Here is a 27515-nt window from a genome sequence, read left to right on the forward strand (position 1 = left end):
GCCTAACATTATATTTAGTTTAAAACACTAACCTTTTTCATTACATCTAAATCAAGGAAATTCAATGTATTAGTATGTTGTAAAACTAGAAAATAGTCATATCAGTGAGAAAAAGGTACATGTGAAAAGTTTTTTTCACATTTTGTTTTAAGTTGCCTAAATGCAGTATAAATGTAAATGACACTGAAATATATCACCCTCTGCCTCATTAGACACAGATATGTAGAACATATCTTCATACAGTATAATATATGTTTATGGTTTGGTTTTATTTTCCTATTATCAGCATTGATCCATCAACATTATCATTATCTAGGTAAAACTAAAATCTAATAAACTGATGTGAAGTTAATAACAATAATTCATGTTCATTTAGATCTACCTACAGCGAAAGATTATGTTGCATATGCTGTGCCTTTACATGGCCAGGCTGTAATGCAAAAGTGAATGCTGCCTTAATTCCAAAAAGGGAACACGTAAGAGGATCCAACAGTGATGTGTGAGAACATTCAACATAAAAATGTGATAAAGTCAAACATCGAACATAATATAAAAGTTTTAACAATAATGTAATTTATGTAATTAGACCTGTGGATTTCCTGCCATGACATATTAAAATCGCCAAAATAACCAAAAGCTATAGGCCCCTGGTTGTTACAGGTTTTTGAGCATAGGGATGACTATCAACAATTTACGTTGAATATAATATAACTCACTAGTATGTGTGAGAAAGATACATTCATTATAAAAACCATATTTTTGATTTTGCTTATACTTAGTCCCATTGATACATAAAAATGGGCAGGCAATGACTATTTCAAGGACAATCCTATTTCATGACACAGATATATTTGACAACAAGCGTACTGGTTAATGCAACTGTCTCTTCTTGGAATCGCTGATTTATGTTCATGATAGTGAGCACACACTCCACTATGTTGCTATGTAGAGAGCCATCATCTCAGTTTGTTGTAGGATGGCTATCTCAAGCGATCCATTAGGCAACGCTTTGCTAAATCCCGGTCAATAAAAACCCTGCATTTTGGACATAAATGAGTCATTCTTTCTTTCAACATTTACGAGAAATGTTGACAATCAGTGATCATCACAATGGCCTAGATTCCCACACATATCCCAAATGACCAGAGTGACATCCGTTGTTAAAAGCACATGACGGTTACCAAAGATTGTACAAACAATTTACATAGGTACGACCTTAGGAAAGTGTGTGACATCACTGGAGACTCTATATAAAAGGGTTGATCAGGATCCGTTTTTCTGAGAAAAAAACGCCATGAGATCCCTAATCTTGCTTGTTATGCTGCTGTGCATGTTATGTGTAACACGGATACAGACACAGGATAATTCAAACACACTGAGGCTATGTGGCCGGGCGCTTGTGCGGGCAGTGGTGTACACCTGCGGAGGATCCAGGTGGAGAAGACTGATGGGAGAGGAGAAGACTTTGCCAGGTGGTGAGTACACAGTCACTGGAATCATTCTTTGTAGCTTTGGGGTTCATTTCACAACCGTATAATAAATTACTGATAGACTGGTATCTCTCCGCAGGTAGCAGGAAACCAAAACTGAAGACAACACACGAGCCAGCGATGGACCGTACTTGGCGGGACCAAAACCAGGCACTAATACAAGTGTGCTGTCAACTAGGCTGTCGACGGAGTGACCTCTCCATGCTCTGCTAAAAGGGGAACATCCCAAGGGCCCTTGGATTGATCATCATCAATCTGTCTTACATTAGCTTAAAATAAAATCTTCAGAACATTGTTAAGATAATGTGATTTAATTTTCTACGCTTCCAAAAATTTAAAAACAAAAATATGAATTTTACTCACAAATTCTTGCTTTATCATTTTATACATGGAAAAATATACAACATACAGAACTCTAGAACAGCAGCAATTTTTTTTGTAACTGTGAGAAATGCATGACTAAAGCGACCCTCGTGTTCTTATCACAGTCTATTCAACGTCTGCATGATTCACTCAAAGTAAACAGCGTAGACAGTTGCCACCCCAAAGAGAGAGCTGTTCTTGAAGGAGTAGGAGGCAAAGGTGTCGTTAGTTGCATCCCACAGACAGCGGCTGCTGATTTGCATGCTCTGCCCGGTGAGCTGGCCGATGTGGACCAGGACGACAATCTTATATCGGGGAATCATGAGATCCTTCACACGGGCTCTTATCACCTGGGAGGGGCAATCCAAAGAATGAAACTGAAGTTCAAGGTATTCAAAACGTGTTGCATGAATGATCTTTTCAGTTTTATTTACCTCAGATATTGTTTTTGTCATTTTTTGAGACCACTCTCCTTCATATTTCTCCTCCTGGAGGTAACTGGTAAGTACATCCTTCAGTATGTCTGTGACAGCAGGAATAGGGATGCGTTTGTAAGGTCCTGTGATACAAAAACCAAAGACAACAATACCATAGAAAATAAATTTGAGTTATTATTGCGAAGCATTGATTGGACTTGGAAAGCAAATCAATCAAAATTGCAATTAATACTGCAACGAAATGTCTGCTGCTTTGATATGTTACTGATCTTGATCAGCCTCCATCCCTCTCTCCCTAGCATGTGCAAAGCTTTTGCAGTTAGACAAGTGAAAAAAGTCATTCATTAAATCAGTGCCTAGGTGTAAGGTTGCAGTGCTAAACTAATCAAATCAAATTAAATTAAATGGAATCATTGAACACATATGAACTTAAGCTCTTAAAGAATCAAAATCATTGCTGTATTATACTGTTACAGTACATCTGTAGTTGGTGATAATGCTGTGGTGCAGCATGTCTGCCATACAGGCGAATATTATCTGACCCATCTGGTAGGTGTTCTCCATTGTTATGGTCATCCGGGGGTTGTCATCATTGTGTGCTAGTTCATCCATGTACGACACAGTACTTATAGAGCTGAAATCAGAGACAGGATCAGATTGTAGTTATGGTACACACTGTGGTTGACTGACCTCCAAAGAATTAATATTGAATATTATCTGCTTAATCTAACGTTACTTACTCCTTAGTCTTGCCAGTTGTTTCTTTGCCTCTGACTCCATGGCTTCCCTCTGAGGGCAACTTGCCTGTCCTCTTCTCTCTTCTTTGGGATTTGTCTTTAAGCAGGTCAGACATGATGACGGCTTTGTCTTTACAGGACGACAACCTAAATATATTGACGTTCTACAGTGGTAACGTTACTTGAAGACTCGTATCAAACACATATGGTTGAAATAAAAAAAAAACCAGATCAGGAAATCGTTTAAACTGTGTAGCTAAACATTGCTATTGCTAGCTTTTCTGGGAAACGTTAAGGGATTATTTTTGGCTAATTAAGGACAACAGTATAGTTTTACAGCTCATGTCGTGTCAATTGGGCGACAAAGAAATATTACGGAGCGAAATTGAACACGTTTTTACCGAATTCAGGACCTCTTGACCCGAGCAGAACGAAGTAGCTAGTTAGCTCCGTAGAGCTTGGTGTTGTCATGGTAACCATGAACCGTCAGTCAGAGTAGGAAGGGTTTTCTCGTATGAAGGCTTCCTGCTGCAGAACGGCTCCATTATTATTCAACGACTATTTCACTCATGCATTGTTCATAACGCCATCTGCGGATGAAGACTGTAAGATGTGGTTTAAAGTTTCTGAAAAACAAGCTGCTAGGTGGACCTATGTTCTGATCAATCTTGACCCTGGTAACAGCAGTTGAGAAACGAACTTACCAGCTACAAGGTCTATTAGTGGCTGTTCTGGAGCTTTTGATCACCCACGTGATATTCATCAGCATGGAGCTTGCCTGGTTCTCATGGATTTCCAAGGTAAAAAATGAATGTTGAACCTCATCTTTTAACCTGTGTTAGACATGCAGGTGTAAAATCAATAAATGGGCCTTGTGGTGAAATAGTTTTAATAATATTATGTCTCCATACCCTCTCCTCTCTGATGACCCACGTGACCCAGTTGAGGCTTTGTGGAACTTAAGAATGAATCATAAATGAAAGTAATAAAATAGTTAGTTAATACTTAGTTTAACAGCAGAAATTAGGTTGAGAGATTCACTTTTACAGAATGAGAAATTAATTTTATAATCTAGCCAATATCCCCATAATGTATACTTTTCTGTCATTGAACAAATGAGAGGGAGATAAATGTCTCATATTTTCTCTTCTTTATTACCAAGTAAAACAGGTATTACATTATATTTTTTTCATATATTTACTTTTAAAATCTTTGGATGGGAAATTTACATGACATGTTTGCATATTCTGTGTCTAATGCAGTGAAAGGAATACAGCCAAAACATTGTAGAAAAAATAAACTTACAGAAACTTTTCCATATTGGTGGACTACGTGTATGCTCAAAAAAGGCAAAGAAAAACAGAAGCATAAGTAACAAAAACACTGAGAACCATGTTTTTCCATTTTCAAAGAACTAAATGCAATATTACACCTAGGCCCAAACTGTGAGTCAACACATAAAAACATTCTATAAAATGTAATGTTCAAACACATTGATATGTGACATGAGCCCATGAATTGTTTTATTAATGACATTTAAGGTGTGTTTTATGTGCAATTCAAACACAGGAGAATGTTAAACACCTATATCAGATGCATGGAATGGGAGTAGCAATGAATGCATGCCAAATTTATTGACAATGAGTTTTCTGAAGGTGCAACAACGGCAAAACAGAGAGTGGAGGTTTAAGTGAAGGCAAAAAAAGTCTTCTCTCATAGCACAAATATACAGTAACACACGTATCATGACCTTAATGGATAACTGGTATTGCACTGATAAGACAGGAATGGACAAATGCAGATTTCATGCATCACCGTTTGGAGTTATTCATCAACAGTAACACTTTATGGTACAAGAAACCCACATGTAAAACAATAGATGAAGAGTGGGAGTGTTGTTACATAGAACCTTCATGAGTGCTGACATCAATAAATCAAGAGACAATCACAGACACGTCCATATGCCCAGAGAAATATTGAAACATAGCTTTTTATGTACACTTTTTACACTTAAATATTGCTATTAGAAAATGATAAAACATTTATTCAAAATGGTGGAAAAGCAAAAACAAAAAAAAACAGGGACATAAATAGTGCTGTCTTCTCGATAGACATTTCTTTTCATTACTCCGTTATCGCCCTAATAGTCCTCGTCAAGACCTCTATCAAAGATCATGGTCAAAGGAAGTGGTCAAGTTTTTAAGCAGCATCAAAGGCAACTCCTACAATCGTCAGCCCAGGTCCCTTTTTTATTTCTCCTGAAACTTAAAGCTTCTTCTTACCACCGTTTGGCACTCTTGTGTCTTACATCTTAAGGCCCTTTCAAACATAATTTCTGTAACATTAACAGAATAAAGGAACCAAATTCTTTCAGTGAAAGTAGCAGCTGTTATTCACACAAGTATCGACTTTTTGTTACAAAATTTGACCATTTACACACCACCGCAAACACCAAATGAAGTCCCGTGATGTAGGAAAGTTGATGGAACTCAGCATTGCACTTGCTCATAGTGGTAATGTAATGCTTTTGTTCTTCAGCATGTCAAATGGTTGTAACGGGTTTCCTGACAGTTCCAACTCTCTGTTCATATGACCCGTTAACGGCAATATGCCATTGACGTAGTGGTAAAGGCTGCATGTGTAAAAGTATAGTGTTACATATATTTTACCCGATCCTGATCGCCATACGGGACAAAATACGATTTTCTTTGCAAACACATGAATGATATTTTGAAGAGAATTGACCATTACTCAAAAATAATTCCATGCTTTTCTGCTATAAACCACATAACATAACCTATCTGGTCGGTAGGTAGGTAGTAGAACGGTAAGCAAGCACACCACAGCCACACATAAAGTAGGCTATAGACATTTTTGGTAACATACCCAATTTTATGAAACCTTTTGAAATGGTGTTTGAAGGTTAGTCTGTGTTTGATTAGCTCGCTGACTAGCTGTCTTGGTAGTTAACGTCTGCCAGATATGCAGTAGCTAACTAAGCTAGTTGGCTATCTTGATGATTGTCAGCTACACAACCAAGGCATTCCAATCATTAATGTAATCCCTTTAAAAACAAGTGAATGTAAACCGGAAATTTAGCAACTTGTGGGCAGTGGAAACCGGCTGTGAACACTGACGTATTATAGCTTCTAAGTTGATATTGTGAACTTGTTAGCAAACACTTGCCTTTTAATATGGATTAACACAACCAGCAGATATGCAGTAACATAAAAATTCATTTGGAGTCGTGTTTTTTGGCCACCTGACCAATATTTACCCTTCTTTTAATTCTGTTTTTAGTCTCTATCAACCTCTACAGAAAAACAGCTGTTTAAGCAGCTAAATGTTCCAGAATGTTCCCCAGCTGGTCGCTAACTTTGAATGTGGGGTCGGCCATTTTGCTGAAACAGCTGCCTGCTGCAACCAAAAACAATGCTATGAGAGCAGTCAGAGTCAACCAAAACAGTACTATTCCGGTGATAATTCTCTGTGGGTTTGTCACTATGAGCAGCCTCATTCACCTAAAAGTAATTATTTCATCCCATGTAAATATAACAATATTGATTATAGCCATTTTAGACTTTTAAATTCCAAACTTTTAAATTTAAATTTAAGATATGGCAAATAAGTAAAATTCTTTCTCTGCTAAATTAAAGTATTTGTTGTTTGATAATAATTTCTCAACAAAATATAATTCATGTGCTCAATATTCCCCATCATGCGATCCAGATAGAAGCACAAATATGATTCCATATAAAAAGCACCTTCAGATTAAGAGTGCTGTTAGTTCAGCGCTGCAGGTCATCTGAACTTTGAACTGACCAGTCACCTTCAATCACAAGACTGATAGAATGGGCTGTGACATTTCAAAGGTTGTCTACACAGAAACATAAAATTCTGCTTAGACAACGATAAATATTGGTCACACATGGCGGGAAAAAACTCTGATTTGAGGTGGCAGTGTAAATCAGATATTACCATGGAACCTATAACTTACTAAAATACAACTGCAAAGCAACTCTATAATACACTTTTTTACATTTCCAGTCTTTTCCACCTTGTTTAAGATTGTTTTAATATTATATAATCTATTCACATTATCTTTTACAGTGCATTTGCAATGACGACCAGTTAGAATGCAATGAATAAGGCTGGATCACTCTATGAATCCACAAGTATGAAAACAAGAACAAAGAATCAGAGCTTCCCTATGTATTATTCTACGTAAGCCCATATGTGTTCCAAGTGCACAAAACTAATGATTTGTATTTACTTGCATAAACTCAGCAGCAGTCAGTCTACTGAAAATTATATTACAAACTCAAAAATCATCTGCTTGTATGTTGTGTTATTCTGTTAAATCTCAACCATTAATTCTAATGGTTGCTAAAGATAAAGTTTCAAATGCACTAAACATGGGATGGATCCATAATCTTCACAGTCAAAAGCCATTGATTCTTTTGGTTCCGTTCACAAAAAAGGTCCACTAATTATCCGCCAAATATTTCCCTGTGAAGTAAAACGAAACATCAGAGAAGCAGAGAAGTTGAGCGTGGAGTGTCTGTGCGCATTTAGATGACAACACCAAAGAGGTCAGACACAATACTGATACTCAAACTGACCTGCAGCAAATCTCTTCTTGATCAGCGATAACCGGTAGCCAGTCCCAACCAGCTGGATGTCGCACCCCGACAGAGTGCATCCCTCACTGCTGAACTGGACTGCCAGCTGTGAGGGTTTACAGGGACCTTCTGTCATCTGGAACCGGCCCAGAAGAGCCCCTACTCCTGTAGGATGCAGATACAGTATTGATAGGTTTGTGTGCGTGTTTCTGTTTCTGTTACTTTGTGTAGTGAAATGATAACATTTCAGAAAAAGAATATATAAATCAATCCAAAAACAATGCCAATACCAATGTGCTTTTCACCTGTAACTGACATTTCAGTTCAGTGCAGTGACATAAGGGAGAATATAATGAGACTGATTCTCTATTTAACAAGAAAACTATGTAAGAATATGAATAAACACAAAATGAACGCTTACCTCCATTTTCAGATCTATGAGAGAGACTGGGGATTTTCCACTGTATTGTCTGCTGCTCTGGATTCCTTTATGAGAAAGTAATTCCACATTACAGAGGACATGTTGTTGTCTGTCTGATAAATTAGGCCTAAGGGCCTTTTCCACACCTATAGTTGGTTTGCCCTGGTCCAAATCAGTTGATGAGTTTGTAAAGTTGGAGCATTTTTCCTTTGATTCGGTTTCTTTTCACAGAGAAAAACCCAAGTGAATAAAAATGCATTACTACGAACCACACAAGAACGTTTGCTCTCCAGTATAATGTGTCTGGGACAGGAGCACAAAAGTAAATACAGAAAGAAGATTCAGTGTTCTGGACTACTGCATGTGTCTGACTACAGTCAAGCTAGCCGTCCCTCGCCTCTCCATGGTCACAGCGGCTCATTTCATTAAAATAATTTTCCAGATCCTGCTTTTCGAGCAACGTTACTGCGTCTGCTCTGCTCGCCAAGACTTTGCTTCGCCGGCTCGGCGGCCGGTTTGACTACAGAGATGCGAGTGACAGCTGCTACAGTTTGCATGCTCCACCGCAGCGCAGATTGCAAAGCAGACCTGACTACTGGAGACGTATAGCTGAAAAACTTGCAGAGTTCAACTGGTAGCTGGGTCAATTCACATTCTCACCACAAACTAACCAAGTTTGTCTGTGACCGGACAGAGACCCCCTCCTCCGTGCGATTCGTGTGTTCACACCTGGCCAAACAAACCGCACCAAGGGGGTAAATGTTCCAGTGTTCAGTTCAACCGAACTAAACAAGGCAGGTGAATAAAATGCCCTAAGTCCATGTCCACGTTATTACAGAACAACTTGATTGAAGAGTGTTTAGAACTAGTTTTCTGCCTGGCATTTTTTTAATGAAAAACTTACATTTCAAATTTATAACATAGCTAATGTAATAATCCTATAATTTGGGGGGAAGGGTGGGAAATTGTTCTAGGTTGGACTAAGTCCCTCCACATGAGCCCCTTGAGGTGGTCCAAAATGCAAAGAGTCCTTACCAGGTGGCGGGGGGGATCATGGCCTGGAGTTTGGCCATGCCTCCATCCACAGGAACCAGGAACTGGATGTTGTGTAGTGGCACGGGGGCAGCCATGGCCTCTGTGTTGTATTTGTAGTCTATTCTAAGGTCTGTGTTGGTGCTGTCGCCTCGCCAGCTCACCGCCAGGTTCAGAGGAGTGGACTGGATCCCCTCTGCTGACACCTGAGACACACGGAAACACAAGCCGGTAAGATATATGGATGTATAGATATACTGTACTATAGTTACATCAACTAAATACATAGACCAATGGATATTTGATACCTGATATTTGATCATGTCCACGTTGTAGTATGTTGCCTGAGGCTTCTGTTCAGCCACTTTTTTCAGATGACTCATCAAGTTTGGCATATTCACCCAGAACTCCTTTGTGTCTACACTGTCTGTTGTTGAATCACTGAGGGATAAGATGCACATATTTGATTCAGACAATTTCAACATCAAGTTACTCCATCAACAATGTGAGTACCATAATTAGATACTTCTGATAATAAATAGTGTGTGTGTGGTGTGTGTGTGTGTGGTGTTTGCCTGTAATGTTCATCTTACCAGCACAACAGCTGTGGATTGGGGAGGACCTGCTCCAGTCGGCTGTAATTGCTGATGCTAAAGGTGAGGATGGGTTGAATTGGGTGGCTGGCAAAATGCCTGGTTATGCCGGCAGGGAAGGACAGCACCATCTCCCCTGTGATCTTCACAACACATCTGGGACAGAGGAAGTGAAGAGGCAGATCTCAGAGATCATGCTGAACAAAAACACACACTGGCAGAATCCCTTTCGCATCAAAACTGAAATGCAAAGTTGGTTTGTAGCTGCCAAGAATGTGTTTATCAGTATGTAAAAAGAGACTATTCATCTAGCTACTGATAACAAAATGTTCCATTGTTTCTAAATTTCATCAATGCATACTGATCAGTGATGGTCCCACTGTCAGAAAAAGGAGAGGCCTACTTGCTGGGGTCTGCGCCTTTGAAGTAGGCATTGATGGTTTCTGTGAAGGCAGCTGCCACTGGCAGAGTGTCCTGGGGTCCCATGGTGAGCGGACTGGGTCCTCTGGAGCATCCTGTTGAAAACAGACAGACACACACACACATACAAAATACACATAAATACACTAAGACTATGTCTATTCTCTTTGCTCCTTGCCTATATGCTCAAACGTTCATCTATGGGTTATATGCAAAAGATAGGGGAGTATAAACCAAAAAAAGCAAAACTCAACAATTCATTTAGAAACCAGATTCTATGTGCGTGAGCAGGGCATGGGATGGGACGGGCAGCAATATTCTGGCTCAGTGAACATGACCATGGAAAAGACAGCAGGTAAAAGGAGGGCAGGTGCATTCAGCCCATGCACTGCTGGGACCACAGTAGCATTCTGGCTTGACTCACCTTCAAAAGCTAAATAAAACCTGCCGTGGTCAAACCATACCAGAGGCTGTGAGGCCTCTGAGTGAGCAGAAACATGAGGAGGAGAGAATCGTGGAGAGGGACAAGACTGTGAGACAAGGACATGATGATGAGCGACAGACAACATGGACACAGACGGAGATGTGAGGCTAAAGAAAAACAGAAAGAGCAAGAGAACTTGCCAGTAGTGTACCTGTGGCGGACATGTTAAGGTCCCTTCCTAAGGTTGGAGTAGACGATGCACTCTGTAAGATAATGGAGGAGATGGAGGAAGAGCTCTCTGCCCGGGCCAGGGGGGCGAAAGGTGGGGGGCTGCCTGAAACTGGAGGACTGAAGGGCCGAGTCTGGAGACAGCACACAACAACAATTGTATTAATAATCAGTTTTCACACTACTTTATTTCATCAAGGGAGAGTAATGCAAACAGAGACTGAGAAATGAAAGGACACTTTACATGTACCAGGTCTGTGATTGGTTTCCCTGGGGGCAGCTTTGGTCGCGAGGACGGTCGAGGAGGAGGAGGCGGGGGGACTGGACTGCCTCGAGACTGAGGCGTGGTGGGACGGGCTGGGGACGAGGGGCCTGCGGCACATACCAGTGTCTGTGGTTAGCACTGCCTTCAGATCACAGTGAGAGAGATTATCATTCAACATAAGCTCCAACATTTCCACTCATGTCACTTTCGTAGAGAGAGTACTGTGTGTCCTTACCGGAACATACTTTAGACAGTAACGTATGACCAAAATTTGAGGAGATTTAACTACGCTTATAACTACGCTGTAGTGTGTTGTTTCTGTTTCCCCCATGAGTAATTCAAAGTAATGACAACAAAACTGTCAGCGTGTCCACATGATACAAGCCTTCCATGATTACACACCACCCCCACCCCTCCCCTACGTAGCTGATTGTGTCCAAGGAGGACACGGAGGATTAAAACAACCTGATGGACTCTTCAAAAGAGCAAATTATCTTCACTCAATTTTCTGTGCTCAAAAGTTGCCTGACGACGCCATTTTCTGAACATAGCCGTACTAAGAAATACAGAGAGAGTTGTGTGGAGCTGAAAGTCCTGATTAGCTTTGTATCAACTCATTTGGCAATGGCTTGAATGTAACGGACGTTCATTAATAAAAATGAAAAAAGTACACACTAAAGCTTTGAAGAGCTGCCATATTTCCCTTTGACAATTTATTAAAAAGATTCACCTCTTACTTCTACACTTAATAAATGAGAGCAGTTGTCTGTCTGGTTCTGGGATGCCACACAATACCTGCTGAGCTTTTTGGAGGTGTTGTGGGTTTGAGGGTCCTGTAAATTAATAAATGGGTATCTGCTATCTATAATTATCAATTGTAGGTAAATATATATATCATATTTTTAAACATACACAACTGGAGCTTTGTTTGTCATTGGTCACCTTGGAACAACAACATAATGTCCTGTGTGTCTTAAATTAGGAAGATCATTTTGAATCTGTCCCTATGATAAAGTTACTGGTGGGGCATTAAAGAAGTATGTACAGTATTTACAGAATTACATTGTTTAGGATTAAGAACATAATAGGATGTTACTTTACAATCACACCACTAGATGTCAGTAAGATGCAGTAGCACGTGACAAACATGTTTACCTTCATTATTGTTTTAAGTCTGACTGGCAGATAGGTCAAATCAATTCCACTTTTTCTCTTAACCAAAATTGGTTGGGTTAGTTTGGCTTTCTGTTCAGACTATAGTGTGTTGGTGAAATTGCAGGCGGGAAAGAAGTTACATCACACAATAGCATTTACTGCACCCTCATTTTTAAAGGAAACAGTGCAGTAGCTTTCTACCTTTGGCAGGTACAAGGACTCCGTCAGGTTGTAGCTAAAATAAGCATACACTAGCCATTCCTAAAACTGTATTGGAAATCGGTGTGTTTGTGATCATGTGATTTTATATATGAAATAAAGATTTGATCCATGTTTACAAAATAGCTTTAACTACATCACTTTGCATGATTACTTATATTTTTTTTTAAATAAAAAAATTGCTTTTCTAAAATTGCTTTGAATAAAGCTTCCTACATAGTAAATGAGTCAGCTAGTCAAAATAATAATTCTTTCCAGTGTATCTACCAAAGATACACTGGAATCATCAAGACGTAAATAGTGTTTATATTTACAGAAAAGAAAACAGCAAATGTAAAAAGCTCTTCATGGGATGGGGATGAGTGTTCTGTAGCTGGTTCCGTTTACATCCCAACACCTAACAAAGAGTATCCAGATCGCTAAGAGAGCAGAGGACCTGCGTTTAAAACATCTCGGTGGGATTTTTTTTGATGGCACCAATGGCAGCGTCATTCTAACTTGTTCAAACAAACCAAGCTAAAGGACACTTCATAGTTGAAATACACATCTCCAGTCATACTTTGTGTGTGGGCAGCATAACGCCTGTAAACACACAGAAAGAAACCAGAGTACTCACTGCTGCCGGAGGAGGGCCCTGGGGAAGACATAATAGACCTGTAGGTGGTTGGAGGAAGAGGAGGTGGCGTGCCCCTGAAGCTCGGCGTCAGCTCTCTGGGTGAACCCACAAAGTCTGGGATATCATCTCTCAGGTATGCTCCCTCTGGAGTCCTCTTTCCCCCCATGCCTCCCAGGACCAGGGGAGATGTGACTCCTGGCCGAGGAGACCTCCGCTCTGCTGGCAGAGGGGGCACAGGGCTGATGGGGACAGGGGACAAAGAGTACTCTGCAAACTGCAGCACCTCCTCATCGATCGCCTCGTGGTCGAAGCATATTGGAGGCGAGCTAGAGGGGGAGAAGTCGGGAGGCAGGGGAGGGGCTGGTTCATCCGGAGGAGGAGGTCCGAGCATGATGGAGGAGGGTGATTCTGGTGGCGTGAATGGAGGAGGAGACCCGGGAGAAAGCAAAGGAGGCGAAGGCGGGGGCTCATTTGGCGGCGGACCTGGAGAGAGACAGGGGGTGGAGGGGGTGGACGAGGGCGTGTCTGGAGGAGGAGAGTCGGGTGGGGGAGGGGGTGCGGGCTCATCGGGCGGTGGGGGTCTGTCGCTGGTGAAAATAACCCATCTGGGAGACATCGTTTCCTCACTGGTGTGGGTGCTGTCCGTGGGGCCAAACACGTCGTCTAGGTCAGGGGCCGGGGAGCCTCGGTAAGAGGCGGGGGACAGGACGTTCAGGTAGATGGGGGCAGACCTCCGAGCTGCCCTTCCATTGGGTAGATCAGCTGCAAAGAATATGAGGTAGTATTTAGATGAAAGCTCATGGGATTTAACCGTGTGACTGAAACAGAATGCTGTTTTTTTTCAAGCTACATTTACCAGCAGAGTCCGAAGAATAGCCATAATGACTTCTTGATGGAATGTTTTTTGGAGGAAGCGGAGGAGGGGCTGCAACAAGGGCGTGGGTCAGGCCTGTTTAGCACTACAGAGTACAACATTTCAAATAAGTACTGATGTTCCTGAGGTTCGTTCATGCCAGCTCACCTCCTGTCGGGAAACTTCTGCTCAGCTGTGACTCTGAGCATGGTCTTGATTCTCCCCATACTTCAGTAGGGACCACTGGGATTGGAAAACACATAAACATCACGTGGGTAAACTGCACCTGCTACATGACGTGTTTAGTATCAATTCATGTGATGTAATATCAATAGAAAACAGACCATCATATCTGGCATATTTTGTCTCTGAAGGCAGCCCAAAAAAGGCAGGAACGTTCTGCGACAGCCTCTCACTGCAAGAAGAGACATACAATCAAGAACTTTTCCTGCTCCTAGGTTATTCCAGTGGTTCTCAACCTGGGCGTCAGGACCCTCAAAGGGGTCGCAAGATAATTTCTGGGGGTTGCCAGAAAAAAATAAATGACATAACATTCCAGATTGGGGAGTGGTTTTTACATAACTGTGTGTTTTTTTTACATTTAATGTATTATATTTAGAGCTGCATGTGTTAATCAGAAAGTCCTGGAAAACCGAAAGGGGTCTGAAGGTGGAACGGGGGAGAGAAGAAGTTACAAACGCATCAAAAATCCACAGAGCCTGGAGCACATTGGACAAGACTAGTCGCTAGCTGCTAAAACTAAACTAAACGGTAATTAAAGCAAAGCATTATTTGTTTACATTTATTAATCAGAGCATTCACAAAAATCACTCAAAATCAGCAGGGGGAGGTGTTTAGAATCCTCAATTTACACCAGCTCTCTTTCTCATTGAAGAGAGTAGGAGGGGGGTGTCGCAAACACCAACCTGATTATTCTGGGGGGTCACGACTGAAAAAGGTTGAGCGCCACTGTGTTATTCAACCTGGAGAAGCACCAATAACTTACAGACTGAAAAACAGGGGTATTGACCACTGAATGAATGTATAAATTATTACATATAATGAATATATTCTGTTGTTGTATTCAGTGGTCAATATTTGCTAAAAGAGTGACAGACCTTGGCATCTCAGGTGCAGGACTTGGTGTGGGGGTGGAGCGTCTGGGTCTGGCAATCTCCTCACCTATTAGAAACATAACAAAAACTGTTGCTCTTTTGCAATTGTTTTCATTTATAGTATCACAATAAACGTAACTATAGCTAGTGGCGTTGCTCTACGAAAGGTAATATTGATCTGTCAGTTGGTCCACTACTTTGGTCCAGACTAAAATATATCTCGACAACTATTAAATGCATTGCCACAAAATGTGAAACAGACAGTCGTGTTCCCCATCAAGAGCCGTGAAGTGTGTCCAATACTTTTGTTTTTGGCCAACACTTGCAAAACTGACATTTCCATCAGCCGCAGCGGTACTTTGTGTTAAGTGCTAAGGTTAGCATGCTAACAAGCTAAACTAAGATGATGAATATGATACACATTTTGCCCGCTAACCATCAGCATGTTTGCATTGTCGTTGTGAGGGTGTGAGCATTTTTTTGTTGGAAAAATTTGTTAGCAATAGGTGTACTTACAGGACAAATTCCTTTTTATCTGTCCCTGTAAAAGATAGAATCCAAACAAAAGATAAAATGAGCATTTAGACTATATATCATGAAAGCGTACACCACAAAAACACAATACATCACTGTTCCATTCAATTTTAAGATGTTTTTTTCTAAGACAAGTAACAAAGCAGTAAGATTAAGTGGAACTTCACACAAAAGTTTTAGCGTCTTCAATTAATTCTGAGGCATAAATATATGTACAAATACATGTTTTTAATTTAATAAAGCCAATCAGTTCAGTCAAATCAAGAAGCTATATCAATGTAAACATATAGAAATGCAGAGATTTTTGTTACCACAGTATCATATTTCTCACTTGTTTTAGGAAAATAACAACGTTGAGACTTAAAACTATGTATTATTTTGATTTTGCTGTGTATACTTTTACTTTCTGCACTGCATTTTCTTTGAAACGGATCAGGCAGCAGGGATTAGAAAGCTGTGCTTCAGGCTGTCGGCTTTGAAACAGCCAGCAGATGGTGTAAGAAACTCACCGGGCTGCGTCTCTGAGACCAGCAAAAAGGAAGAGAGAACAGACCTGGGTCAGAGAGTGAGTGACAAATCAGTCAAATGGACACCAACTAAAACTGCACACATCGACCCTCTTTACTTGCACCGCAAAGCCTTAATAATGCAACATGAGCCATAACACCCTTGAGATAATGAGGACAATCCCAGCATCACTGAAAACCAACACACACATGTAGCAGGTCACACGGCATGTAAGCTTCACAGAGACCAAATCAATAGGTCTGGAGCTTTGTGTGTGTGTTATATTTACTGTGCATTATGTTCAGTTTCAGTTCAGTTTTATATAAATATGTTTAAAAACAACCACAGTTGACCAAAGTGCTTAACAAGAGCAAAAAAGCACAAAAGATAGTATACACAAACAATACAATACACAATACAAAATAATCAACAGTTGAAAAGGCTCAATGGTGTTTTTTGCCTCCAACGTCCCCTTCCATGCAGCTAATCGTAACAATAAACATAACCACTGGCTGGAAGGAGATGTTGGGGGCAAAAAACACCAAACACCGTTGAAAAGGGTCAAGGTGTCTAAGCTCAACTAGAACTGAAAGCCAACGCATAGTAGTGGGTCCTAACCCTTGTATTGTCTTCACTTTCGGGACCCTCTCGTATCCCTCGGGTCAAATTGACCCGTGACCAATTCTGAAATAAAATTTTACTTCATAATCTATTAACAATTATGCAATTTCCAACAATTGAGAAAACATACAGTATATGTTTAGGGAATGCGATCAGTCTAGAACACGATTAAAAAGGGAAGTGTACTTCGTTTTTTGTCATAAGGTTATAATTCATGTTAAAATCCACTATGTGACCATTCTTATCTTGGAAAAAGTGGTCATGTCCAGAAAACAATTCTGAATTGAGTCAGGAATGCACGTTTATCACAGAAAATAAGGTAAGGCCTTTTATTTTCAGGTAGAAAAAAATGCATAATTGTACCATTTTTCTTCTTAAGTCTTAAATTTTCTTCTTCTTCTTAAATCAAAAAATCTGAAATGGGTCAATTTGACCCGAATATCATACAAGTGTTAAGCAAGGATTTGAATGTTTCAACGGTCCGAGATGCTTTTATATGCACAGGTAAACTATTCCAGAGGTTTGGAGCAGCCACTGCAAAGGCTCGGTCACCTTTGTTTTTTAACCTGGATCTAGGCACATTGAGGAGCATCTGATTGGAAGACCTTAGTGCTTTGACCGGTGTGTGGACATGTAAAAGCTTCTAAAAATAAGACAACCCATTTAAAATCTTAAAAACAAGCAATACAATCAATCCTGAAACAGACAGAAAGTCAGTGGAGCGTGAAAACCAGTGTAATTTGGTCATGTTTTCTGGTCCCGGTTAAAAGTCGAGCTGCTTCGTTCTTGACTAACTGTAACTGACGAAGGGATGACTGATCCAATCCAACATTCAAAGAGTTACAGTAGTCTAATCGGGACGTAATAAAAGCATTTATGACTCTTTCGATGTCTTTGCGTAGCAGGTAGGGCTTTACCTTAGCCAAAGTCTCAGCTGGAAGTAAGTTATTTTAACAACAGAACTAATCTGTTTGTGAAATTTAAAAGTACTATCAAAAATCCCACCCAGATTCTTAGTAAAAGGACAAACCTAAAGTACCTAGAGCACTAATATGTTGTTGTAACAAAAACACTTTGCCAGACAGGTTGAACTATAGCTAAAGTTAAACAGAAATATCAACAAAAGTCCTAGGCAGGACACCAGAATCAGAAATACTTTATACACCAACGCTGAGGGTGAGACAGAAAATGCATGCAAAAAAAGGGTGAAGCCGTAAAGGGAATTTCTAAGTGAACCATCACATTTCCAAGTGAACTAATGCCAATGCGATCACTGTTGGTGGTGATACAGATGTGAAGATGAATGGCAGACTTACCGGACTTCTCTTCTACAAGATGACAGCAGATTAATGAGAAGAGAAGATAAACACAGAGAAGGGTGTAAGACAAAATTCAACAGCTGTTAAATTGCAGCGTGCGTTCCCTTCAGTACTGTAGAACAAGAGTCCTGATCAGCCGCGCTCACCAGAGATGGAGAGAGTGCCAGGCCTCCCACGGAGGCTTTTAGCTCATCCATAGATGGAGGGACACACTTGGCACTGTCCGGCACCAGCGGCTTGATCCTAATTTTGAACTTCTTCTTGCTGTCCTCGTCATCCTCGGAGTCGCTGGAGGAGAAAAACTGTTTTGCTTTGGAAGCTGGTGAACATGCGTCAAGGACAAAGTGGAATAATGTGAAAGATGGAGGCTAATTCAATGTTTTACAGCATTTAAAGATAACATATTCATTTAAAAAGTATCTGCAAAGAAGAGTGAGGTGTCCACTCTGTGTCTCTGTCTGCTGTGTCCCAAATAACTATATTACACCTGCTGTAACTGACACTCCTGCTCTGCCTCCGCTAAATCATCCTGCTCCGGGGAAGTCTCCATAGTACCAGCTCTCTAGGAATCCATTTCAAACTTATAGCTGCTGACACCTGCGGGAGCAGAAACTTAAAAATACCAGTGAACTTAGGGTCAGCCGTTAATGAGAAGTGTGACTCTGTGACAACTGAAAAGTCAGTCTGGATGTAGTCTTGCATTGCCAGACCTTCCTCCATAGCGTTGCAGAGGAGGGTCTGGCTTCTGCACACAGCTTCTGGGATGGGAGACAAAACGTGCTCTGGATTATTGGCATTTCTTTAAACCAATCACAATCACTGGGCGATGCTAAGCACCACATGGAGCAACAGCACTTCGGCGAAATAACCTCGGGAAGGAACTTGTTGTGGTGGAACGCGTACGTTTAAAGGTTGTTTTCATCGTGCAACAGAAAACTCAGATTGGACAGATAGTCTAGCTACCTGTCTGGATTTACCCTGCAGAGATCTGAGGAGCAGTTAACCATTGCCCTCATAAATCTTCAAAATACCAACACAAAGAAAGCGGAAGGTAACGGACATCCGGTCGAAATGAAAGACATTCGGCGGAACTTTCTGCAGCAACTGAACAATCCCTGAAGTGGAACGTCATGGATATAGACAAGTCTAAATGCAATGTGTCTGTCTGTTTTCTTTTTTTTCAGTTTAAGGGACATACACATGTGAGATGGGAAGAGAGGGAGGGGACTATTGATTTGGCTCAGTTAATGCAGAGAATCCCTCATCCAACAGCTCAATAGTTTTGCAAGAGAAGAGTCCCAAGACTGCTTCCTCTCTTCACTGCAAGGATATCATCACCCTCGTCACCGGGCCGGAGGCTGAAGCCCTCCTCGTCCACGTCAGGAGAGGCCTGGTAAAGAAAGAGGAGAAAAGGTGACAGTCATTTTCAGTTGACCACACACTGGTACAGAGGCATCACTGAACTCTTCCTTGTGAACGGCTCTGCATATGAATGTGGATCAGATTTGACAGATGTCTTGCCTGAGACGGGCAGCTTCCTGGTTGAAGCTCCTGCACACTCACAGAAATATGCAGCCATCACTCAATTTGTCATTTTAAACCTAGTGTTATGTAACACTGGTAGCCACAGCACAGTACAAGTATGAAGTATGTAGCTGCAAAGTCCTTGCTTGGTCAGAAACAACAAAAAGGAGGAGTATGTTTCGCATACTTACATATCTGTCCCAGTCAATCTCCCCATAGAAACCATTTGGGGCTCCATTGGCCTTTTTCTAGTAACAAAATGGGGAAAAGACACAATTAAAAGAGAATAATTAAATGGAAATAAAATGTTATTGCAAATAATATATATATATATATATAAAGTATAAATAAATAATTATTTATAATTTGTATAAATAAATAAATGAGAAACAAATATCCAAATGTTTTTAATAGAGAGACTGGTGTATTACAATTTGGGTTTAAATGTTGTAGTTTTGGTCATTATTCCGGTAAAAGTAATGTTACATACACCAAGTGAATAGTGACAAAATTGCTGAGAATGAGTAGCCTGGAAACCCAAATCTGAAAGATTAAGGGTCTGGAATCAAGTATTGAAAGTCGCCCATCTCGAGGGCCGGCACCAAGCGTGCATTTGAAAATCTGACTGCACGCAATTGGATAACACTACAACCAATCACAACAACACACGGGGTGACGTATCCACGCCCCAACGCTTAGCTACCAGCGGAGCTAACTGGAAGACTAAACTGTCGTCATCTGTTTAGCTCGCCTCTGACCCGCCTATATCAGATACACCGATGTGATTGGTGCAGCTCGGCTACAAGGGTATAGTTAATGAGCAGCATTACTCGATGTCAGAGTAACTCGCTGAGCAAATTTAAATTGTGCTCTTGCAAGAACTCTGGATTTCCAGGGTAGAGAATAAGTAAGAAAGGGCAAGAAATATAAGCAGTCAGGTTTTGTTTAAAAGCCTGTGTTATGCTTACTTATTTGGAAGAAAAAAAACAAAGGCAAACATTAAAATTAGTATTCAAACTTTCAGTTGTAAACATCCATTACAATTTACATCCCTACTTTCTGGCTTAACTTTGACCTATCATAGTTGTTGTTTGCACACAGTTTTCCTCTGCAATGAGGGATTACTACCGACATTTCAGATGGGCTAACTTTTGTTTTTCCCCTCCAAAGGAAGAGGTTTAGATTAACTGTTGGCTTGTTAACAACTTTCCAGATCGTAAGCCTGTTGCTGTCGTGGCGTTTTCAGATTTCAGCAGTTACTGTGGTGAGTACAAAGTTCATCATAATGAAAAAGAAATGATGGCCAAAACTACATAAACCAAGTTGTAATAAGCAGGAGTTATCTTTTAAAGGCAGTAATAACTGTTGTAACACAATGTGTTTGGATAAGTTACTTTGTTAAACAGCAATGTATCTTTACTAGTTTTTCTAAGAAGAAGAGAGAGAACAGAGAGGAAACATCACACATTTACATTACATACATTTCCTTTCTTTCTGCTTCCAGATCCTTCTTTGTCAGGTGAACTCCTGTTTGAACAATAAATATAGATCATAAAACTAGTGCCAATAAAAAACACGAGGTTTGGTACAGATTCAATCTTAATTTTTCTACATTTTAACATTTTATACATCAAAAGAGCAACACATCGGTGGTCAAAACACTAACAGTAGTACAAGAGTTTTGCATTAAATAAAATAGTCTATAAAATCAAGAGCTTTCTCATCAGACATTCAATATTTGACAGTGTTTATACCCAATCCTAATGACCCAATTTAGTCAATACCATTAGACTATTTAGGTTTGTACCCAGCCCTATTCATTCACATTCTCAAACTGATTAATTTTCAAACTGCTTTCAGAGTTGGGTGGTTGTAGAACTTTGCATGTTAATTACAAGTCTGAGCGAACTCACGTTGCATCTGCATCCTTGTCTCTCTTTCGTAAGCCAAGGGCTTTCCTGGTTCGTTTTTTCAGTCCTAGTGTAGAGAGAGGGAAGGAGACCAACATCATGGAGTGATGAATTAGTGTAATATTAATATAACACCTAATAGTTAACTGTCAAGTTAACTGTCTTGTCATTAAGATGCACTTGAAAGCAAATAACACAAGAGCTACAGGCTCATGTACAGTAACTTGAGGATGAACCTCTCCTATAGTGGTAAATACAGTAACCATAATAACTTTATATAAATGAATGTATTGATTCGGGACACAAACATACTGCCATCTGAAGAAAACCTCCACATAAGATGCAGCAGCGCAGACACAATCCCCTTAAGTGACCCCTCTCTGACTATACAGAATGTAAAGAAAACATGAGCAGAGGTCAATGTGTCCACTTCATTAGTAAGATTCAAATTAGAGTGGGGAGAGATCTACTACGGCAGCCACCGTCAGCCAAACTGGGTGCCAAGACCCCCGCAGCACTGACGGTTGGCACCACAAAGCGCTCGAATCAGGACAACTGTGACAACAAACAAAAAGGACAGAATCAAATCCCAAACCCTAAAGCTTTCTGCATAAGTATTGCAAGGTTGGAATTTTAGTGTAATGCTTCATCTGTGTTTTTGTTGCTGGTTTGCAAGGTCACTGACTCACAGTATGTAAGGTGAATCCACAAACTCTGAAAAAAATACAATGTATAGCACAATTATTAAAAAACAATACTTAAAACACAAGCACAGAAACATGTTAAACAGGGAGCCATTTCCCACAAGTCTGATCCATCGGAATTGTATGCCTCCAAGCTTATTAATTCTTTTAATCGATGCATATTCCCTACCTGACAAAATGAGATACTTTTAACCACAAATATATGTGGTAGTAGTCCATTCTGAAAGACATTTCCTACTTGAAAGAATCTCTACTTTTAATACGTCTGCTTCTCACACATATCTGACCTGAGGAGCAGCTGAACAATTCTTTTTGCTAAGGTTAGTCATTAGGAGTGGGAGACTTAGTTCATCAGATTAGTCTGACAGGATGAGCTACTGGTAGTTCATCCTGAGGAGGTAGCACAAACTGTCAGAACACCGGCATGTTTTTTTATCGTGCATCGTAAAATAATGACGTTAAACTTGTGCACCTACACTGGTGGAAACTTGTAGGAGTCATGGCGTAGCAGAAGAAACAGTCTAAAGCATGGCTTCAGTCCCCGAAAAAAAAGAGACACAGTGCTCTTGTCGGGCCAAAAAATAATTTTAATAAGGGAAAAAATGGGCTTAAAACCAGGGGGTCAGTATTTGATCCTTCCAACCCAAGTAGCATGCACTTACCCGGGGGATTCCCTTTTTGTAAACTATTACGCCCCGGGGTTTTTTGGACCCAAGAAAACCCAATAAAACTAATGCTGCAAAAATCTTCTCTAAATCAAAGTTGTGTTGATGTGAAAACCTTTTGTGAGCCTTTTTTTTTCCACAAAAAATTGACCGGGAAATTTCAAAGGAATAAACATTGTTTTGGATAAAAAAAGCGAAAAAAAATCCCAGGTTCAAAAAAAAATGTTTTTCCCACCCCTGGGGCGTCTTTTTTTAAACCCTTTTTTAGATTATTGTACGGAAAAAGCCAAGAGGTTTGGGGGACCAGCGAGTATGAGATTATTTTTATGGATTTCAACAATGACGTTTTTAAAAAATTAGATAAGCCTAAAGGGCCCAAAAACCAATATTTGACTTCAAAACATTCCCCACCCTTTTTAACAAGAGAAATAAAAATTTTACGGAAAAAAATCTTTTTATATTTTTTTTTGCTCCTATATGGTCCGTAGTTTTCTGAAACCCTATACACAATTACTAAGACAGCCCAATCCCAGCATGATTAGATCTTGGTAGGAGCATGCTGCATGCTTATTGGCTCACTAACGCTGATGAGATTTACTCCAGAGGTACTGAAATTGAATGATTGAAGATATAAATATTTGAAGATTGAATGGTGAGGCCTTTTTCGACACTCAATACTAAGAAGGCAATTTGATCAGTGCTTAAAAAATATCAAATTCGGTACCAAGCCCTAGTCAAAACATTTTGGCTTTTTTTTTTAACAATTTAGCCACTAGAATAAAGGCTTTTTAATGACTTTATTATATTACACACTGAAGAGGGCATGATGTTGTGGGTCCAGGAATGACTTTATTGTCATTGTCATTTATTTATGGCTTCTACCCATAAGCCATTAAGTGCCATTTGTGTTCTTTGCTCAATATCTCTTTTTGTAATGTGTGTGCTGTCTAAAAAAGGAACATACTTTTGCATTGTCGGCTCATTTAGTTTACTTTTTCTATATGCAGTCCTGTATTGATTATTTTTAATTGTTGAGAGGGAAATTAAATCAAACTGACTTTGCAATCAAAATAAACATTGAGTCATTGATTAGATGAACCATCCTGATAATAAGACTCATGAAAACTATAAATGTGAAGACAACTGCACTGGTGCTAAATCCCATTCACTTGGGATGAAGCTCTCCTAGGTACTAGAGGACATGTCAGGGCCTGTGACATATTAGTAGCTAGCTGGGCTGCTCAATAGCACAGATTATCCCTGCATCGTGGCTCTTTATCAGTGGAGACAGCTCTGTCCAGTCCTAACCGGCCCGTGTCTTATGTGATAAGAAGTAAAAATAGACAATCCTGACATTAATATGCGACAAACTTGCTGAACAATATGATACATCTTGAGGGAACAGACTGCTTTTGTAACCCATTTACAAAATTTGCCTTAGGAAAGTCCTACACCACTCATTAAACAGTGTAATTATTATATCAGCTGTAGATATAGTTTGGGTCTTCTTCTTGTGCTAATTATCAGAAACAAGATGTTTGGACACATTTCTGTTAAACCCTTTACATGGACCATAGTGGTGATTTCACATGTTACCCTGCTACAAATGGCATACACTTTGCATTACTGCAGACTATTTTTTCAGTAAAGCATAACGTGATGCACCGTCGTTCTTTACTATAGCACCACCATTCCACTTTCAAAATAGGGTTTCAAATGGATATCCTCATTTCCAAGCTAAAACGTTTTTGGAGTGATTCCCGTCTTCTGTTATTGTTTGTAATTAGAAGAGTTTATTATTTCATGGATTTCACAAATTTCGATATGACACGTTATGCCGTAAACCGTTTACATCTGAGCATGCACGACTCAAATCTGCACTCGACTTACATTGGGGAGTGACACTCGGACTAGATTTTGCTAACAGAGTTTCCCAGTTAGTGACGTAATATTGACAACTGACGTTTGAGGTAGGCGACTTTGGTTCGCTGTCGCTGCGCTATCGTCATTGTGTAAAGTCTCAACTCAACAGTTGTGACTGGTGCCTCAATGGAAATAAGCTTGAATGGGCTCTTTGCCAGACTGATTTGCAGCTCAAATCTCAAATTTGCCGAAAGTTTGTCAGGGTTTTCCCAGGCTAGTTGGCGGCTGCACATGGACTCCAGTCCTTTTCATGACATAGCATTTTCTCACTTTGAGAGAAAATTCTTAACTCAAGGTGCACTTCCTAGATTTCCTTCAGCCACATCTTGTGGCCTTCATTAGCAGAAAGCTCCAGAAGAAATCTGGTAACTGATGTTTGATTTGTTCCAGAGCCTTCAGGTGCATCTGGTGGCCTACATCAGTGGAGGGAGTTTACAACTGAGCCATCTGCATGTGCAGATGAAGGCGACCAGATGTGACTGACAGCTCCAGAAGAAATGTTGCAGGTGGATCTGAACAAACCAGTGAGAACACGCCTCAAAACAGTACTTCTGTTACTGCTTCAAAAGAATGTGCCCCAAAGTTTTTTGTAAATTCCTAAAACAGACAAGCTGTCAGATATCCATGCTGGCTGTCAGTTGTGCATTGGTGTGAACATTCTTTACACACCTACAGCAACACTGCCTGCTAAACAATATCAGTTGCCAGTGATAGAGAGGTGGTTTGATTTGAAAAAGAAATACAAAAGCAAAATAACCAAGGTTGGGCCAGTTTTGAACAATGATCAGGATAGAGTAGCTCAGTGCTGATTCGCGTTGAATGCACTCAAGTCGCATTAACTCCATGTTTAAAGATAACTGTAAGTACAGTTTTCTGTATTTCTGACTTGACCTTGACATTGTGTTAGTTTTCTATTAGCATCTACAAACTAAACCTCATCTTTGGCAGCTGGAAAACATTAACACATTACCACCACCTAACTCTTATTCCAATTCATAAATAATATTATACTGTATGATATAATTTCTCAGCTCAGTTCTAATTGGCTTTACAATGGGGTTATTGTGCATCTTTTTGTCTGTTCCTTTGCAATGGATCGCCTATCTCTAGAAGGTTTAAAGTTTTGGCAAGTTGGTTTCCAGACAGTCCTGGTATTAACTGCGTCAAAAGGCTGCCTGGAAATTAGGAAATCAATGTAACACTTTATGCCATGATCTGGTAGATGGTCAGCATTAGTATATTAGGAAGTACAGTATGTATGATTTGAAGTTACAGGGCTGAAAGATGCAAAACCACCGGTATAGACCTTGTAAGTCAGTGTCAAGCCACCACAGGCATATAACTGTACAGTTCAAAAAGGGATCATTTGCACAAATAATCAAAGACGGAAATGCTCATTTCCCACTGTCTAAGTTGTGTAACATTAAAAGCCATGTACTGGAGATATTGCATTTCATTATTTATAGAGATGATAAACCCGCATGCTGCATACACAAAAGGGCTGTTATTGCAGCACATGTACGGCGTCCAAATAACACGTACCGGGTCACTAACTACACCTGACAGACCATACTGTGTAATCAGCAATGCACGTGTAGTTAAGGAAGGCTGTGATAAGCATGTGACATCTGTGTTGCTGTGTACCTCATGAACTGCGCACAGTATCATGGTCGGCTGACTGTCAGCCTCTTGCTAATAATAGCTAACTTCCTTTACCACGTTGGCATTAATGGATGGTAAAGGCCCAGCAACTGTCATGAAGGGTTAGATCTAGGGACTCAGCTCCTCCGTCACAGTTTACAGTGTACTTTACCCCATTCCACCACTGTTAACTTTTGGTACAGCATCCTTATGCAACAGAGGCACCAACTACTAGATGGTTTAAGCCTCACTTGTCCTATTGCCATGCTATATTATGCACTGAAAGCAGTAGCAGAAGAGTTATAATTAAGTGCAGCTTCCTGGACTCCTGAAATACGTATTTTTACGACTCAGACTGTGACATTGTGTGACTGAATTGCTATAATGTGCACAAGCAAACATACACCACACATGAATGTAGCTCATTTTAGCTCAAAGGTCCTCTGTGAGTGACCGTGCGACAGATCACATCGCTGGATTCGCCAGCTTTAATGGCCCAGCGGGACACAAGAGGGCAGGAGGAGGACGAAGAAGGAGGGGGAAACATGGGAAATATAGGAGGAGAAGGAGAAGGAGTGCACGGCGCAGATCATTTACCTTGCATCATGACTGCAGATTGTCATCCTATGTTGTCTGCCGGTGCGCACACGGACAGAAATGTAGAAATCCAGCCGGTCATAGGATTCCTGGGCAGGGCATAGCTAATTCTGCACAGCTCCCCAGCGAAGCACGATGTTGATTCCCTCCACCCCCCAAGGGCCAAACTCCCAGACACCCGCACGGGGAGGTGGGGTGGGCGGAGAGCTGAGAGGCAGCAGCAGTGGTGGAGGACACAGTGAGAAGAGACACCCGAGGAATATGCAGCAAATCGTGGGGCGGGAGTGGAGGGGGGGGGTCTTCTTTCTGTGTGCACGTTAGGCCCCGGCAACCCGAGCAGCACCGACACACGCCATCTCTGGGAAGGGGGATGCTGAGGAAAGGCAATGGAGAAAAAAAAGCAGAGCGCTACAGAGAGAGAGAGAGAGAGAGAGAGAGAGAGAGAGAGGCAGGGAAAGACTGAGAGAGAAGGGAAGAGGGAGGGAGTGGGAGGCTCCCTGATGTCACATCTGCACTGAACCAATCCCTGCAACCATGGTCACGTGGTCGCTGTCCCCTGATGCCTTCAGCACCTCTTGGT

At 40.7% G+C, this 27515-nt stretch overlaps 2 protein-coding genes across 4 annotated transcripts; both read right to left on the minus strand.

Annotated features, from left to right (window-relative positions):
• Positions 1-1843: 1843 nt before the first annotated feature.
• dynlt5 (dynein light chain Tctex-type family member 5) lies at positions 1844-3734 on the minus strand. 2 transcript variants are annotated; one of them, XM_032531090.1, is made up of 5 exons: positions 3429-3734; positions 3031-3174; positions 2833-2924; positions 2288-2376; positions 1844-2203 (listed from the first exon to the last, which is right to left on the minus strand). In XM_032531090.1, the coding sequence occupies exons 2-5, from the start codon at positions 3141-3143 to the stop codon at positions 2000-2002; spliced, it is 498 nt and encodes a 165-aa protein (XP_032386981.1). In that variant the 5' UTR covers positions 3144-3174; positions 3429-3734; the 3' UTR covers positions 1844-1999. The 2 variants fall into 2 exon arrangements, with proteins under 2 accessions (XP_032386981.1, XP_032386980.1); XM_032531089.1 differs by having other exon boundaries at positions 2288-2412; positions 3429-3720.
• Positions 3735-4162: 428 nt separating this feature from the next.
• Positions 4163-27363, minus strand: sgip1b (SH3GL interacting endocytic adaptor 1b). Of its 2 annotated transcripts, XM_032531085.1 has the most exons (24): positions 26936-27363; positions 21409-21472; positions 20977-21022; positions 19687-19743; positions 19304-19361; positions 18118-18293; positions 17969-17980; positions 16034-16045; positions 15507-15531; positions 14994-15057; positions 14220-14290; positions 14044-14118; positions 13879-13947; positions 13023-13784; positions 11018-11139; positions 10751-10901; positions 10540-10596; positions 10099-10210; positions 9696-9851; positions 9411-9543; positions 9106-9308; positions 8071-8135; positions 7650-7814; positions 4163-7536 (listed from the first exon to the last, which is right to left on the minus strand). In XM_032531085.1, exons 1-24 carry the CDS (start codon positions 26943-26945, stop codon positions 7514-7516), a joined length of 2688 nt encoding a protein of 895 aa, XP_032386976.1. In that variant the 5' UTR covers positions 26946-27363; the 3' UTR covers positions 4163-7513. The 2 variants fall into 2 exon arrangements, with proteins under 2 accessions (XP_032386976.1, XP_032386977.1); XM_032531086.1 differs by lacking the exon at positions 10540-10596 and having other exon boundaries at positions 26936-27362.
• Between the last annotated feature and the right edge of the window lie 152 nt (positions 27364-27515).

Source organism: Etheostoma spectabile, chromosome 12 (assembly GCF_008692095.1).
Source record: "Etheostoma spectabile isolate EspeVRDwgs_2016 chromosome 12, UIUC_Espe_1.0, whole genome shotgun sequence".
Taxonomy (NCBI): Eukaryota; Metazoa; Chordata; class Actinopteri; order Perciformes; family Percidae; genus Etheostoma; species Etheostoma spectabile.

What these genes read in the sequence shown, in the direction of transcription:
- dynlt5 (XM_032531089.1), bottom strand. Translation starts at nt 3,143, where the DNA reads ATGTCTGACCTGCTTAAAGACAAATCCCAAAGAAGAGAGAAGAGGACA. An exon ending in ACAACTGGCAAGACTAAGGA is followed by an intron (nt 2,925 to 3,030) that starts GTAAGTAACGTT and finishes CTCTGATTTCAG; the next exon opens with CTCTATAAGTACTGTGTCGT. An exon ending in TGACAAAAACAATATCTGAG is followed by an intron (nt 2,204 to 2,287) that starts GTAAATAAAACT and finishes TGCCCCTCCCAG; the next exon opens with GTGATAAGAGCCCGTGTGAA.
- sgip1b (XM_032531085.1), bottom strand. An exon ending in GGAAACCAATCACAGACCTG is followed by an intron (nt 10,902 to 11,017) that starts GTACATGTAAAG and finishes TGCTGTCTCCAG; the next exon opens with ACTCGGCCCTTCAGTCCTCC. An exon ending in TCATAGATCTGAAAATGGAG is followed by an intron (nt 7,815 to 8,070) that starts GTAAGCGTTCAT and finishes TGCATCCTACAG; the next exon opens with GAGTAGGGGCTCTTCTGGGC.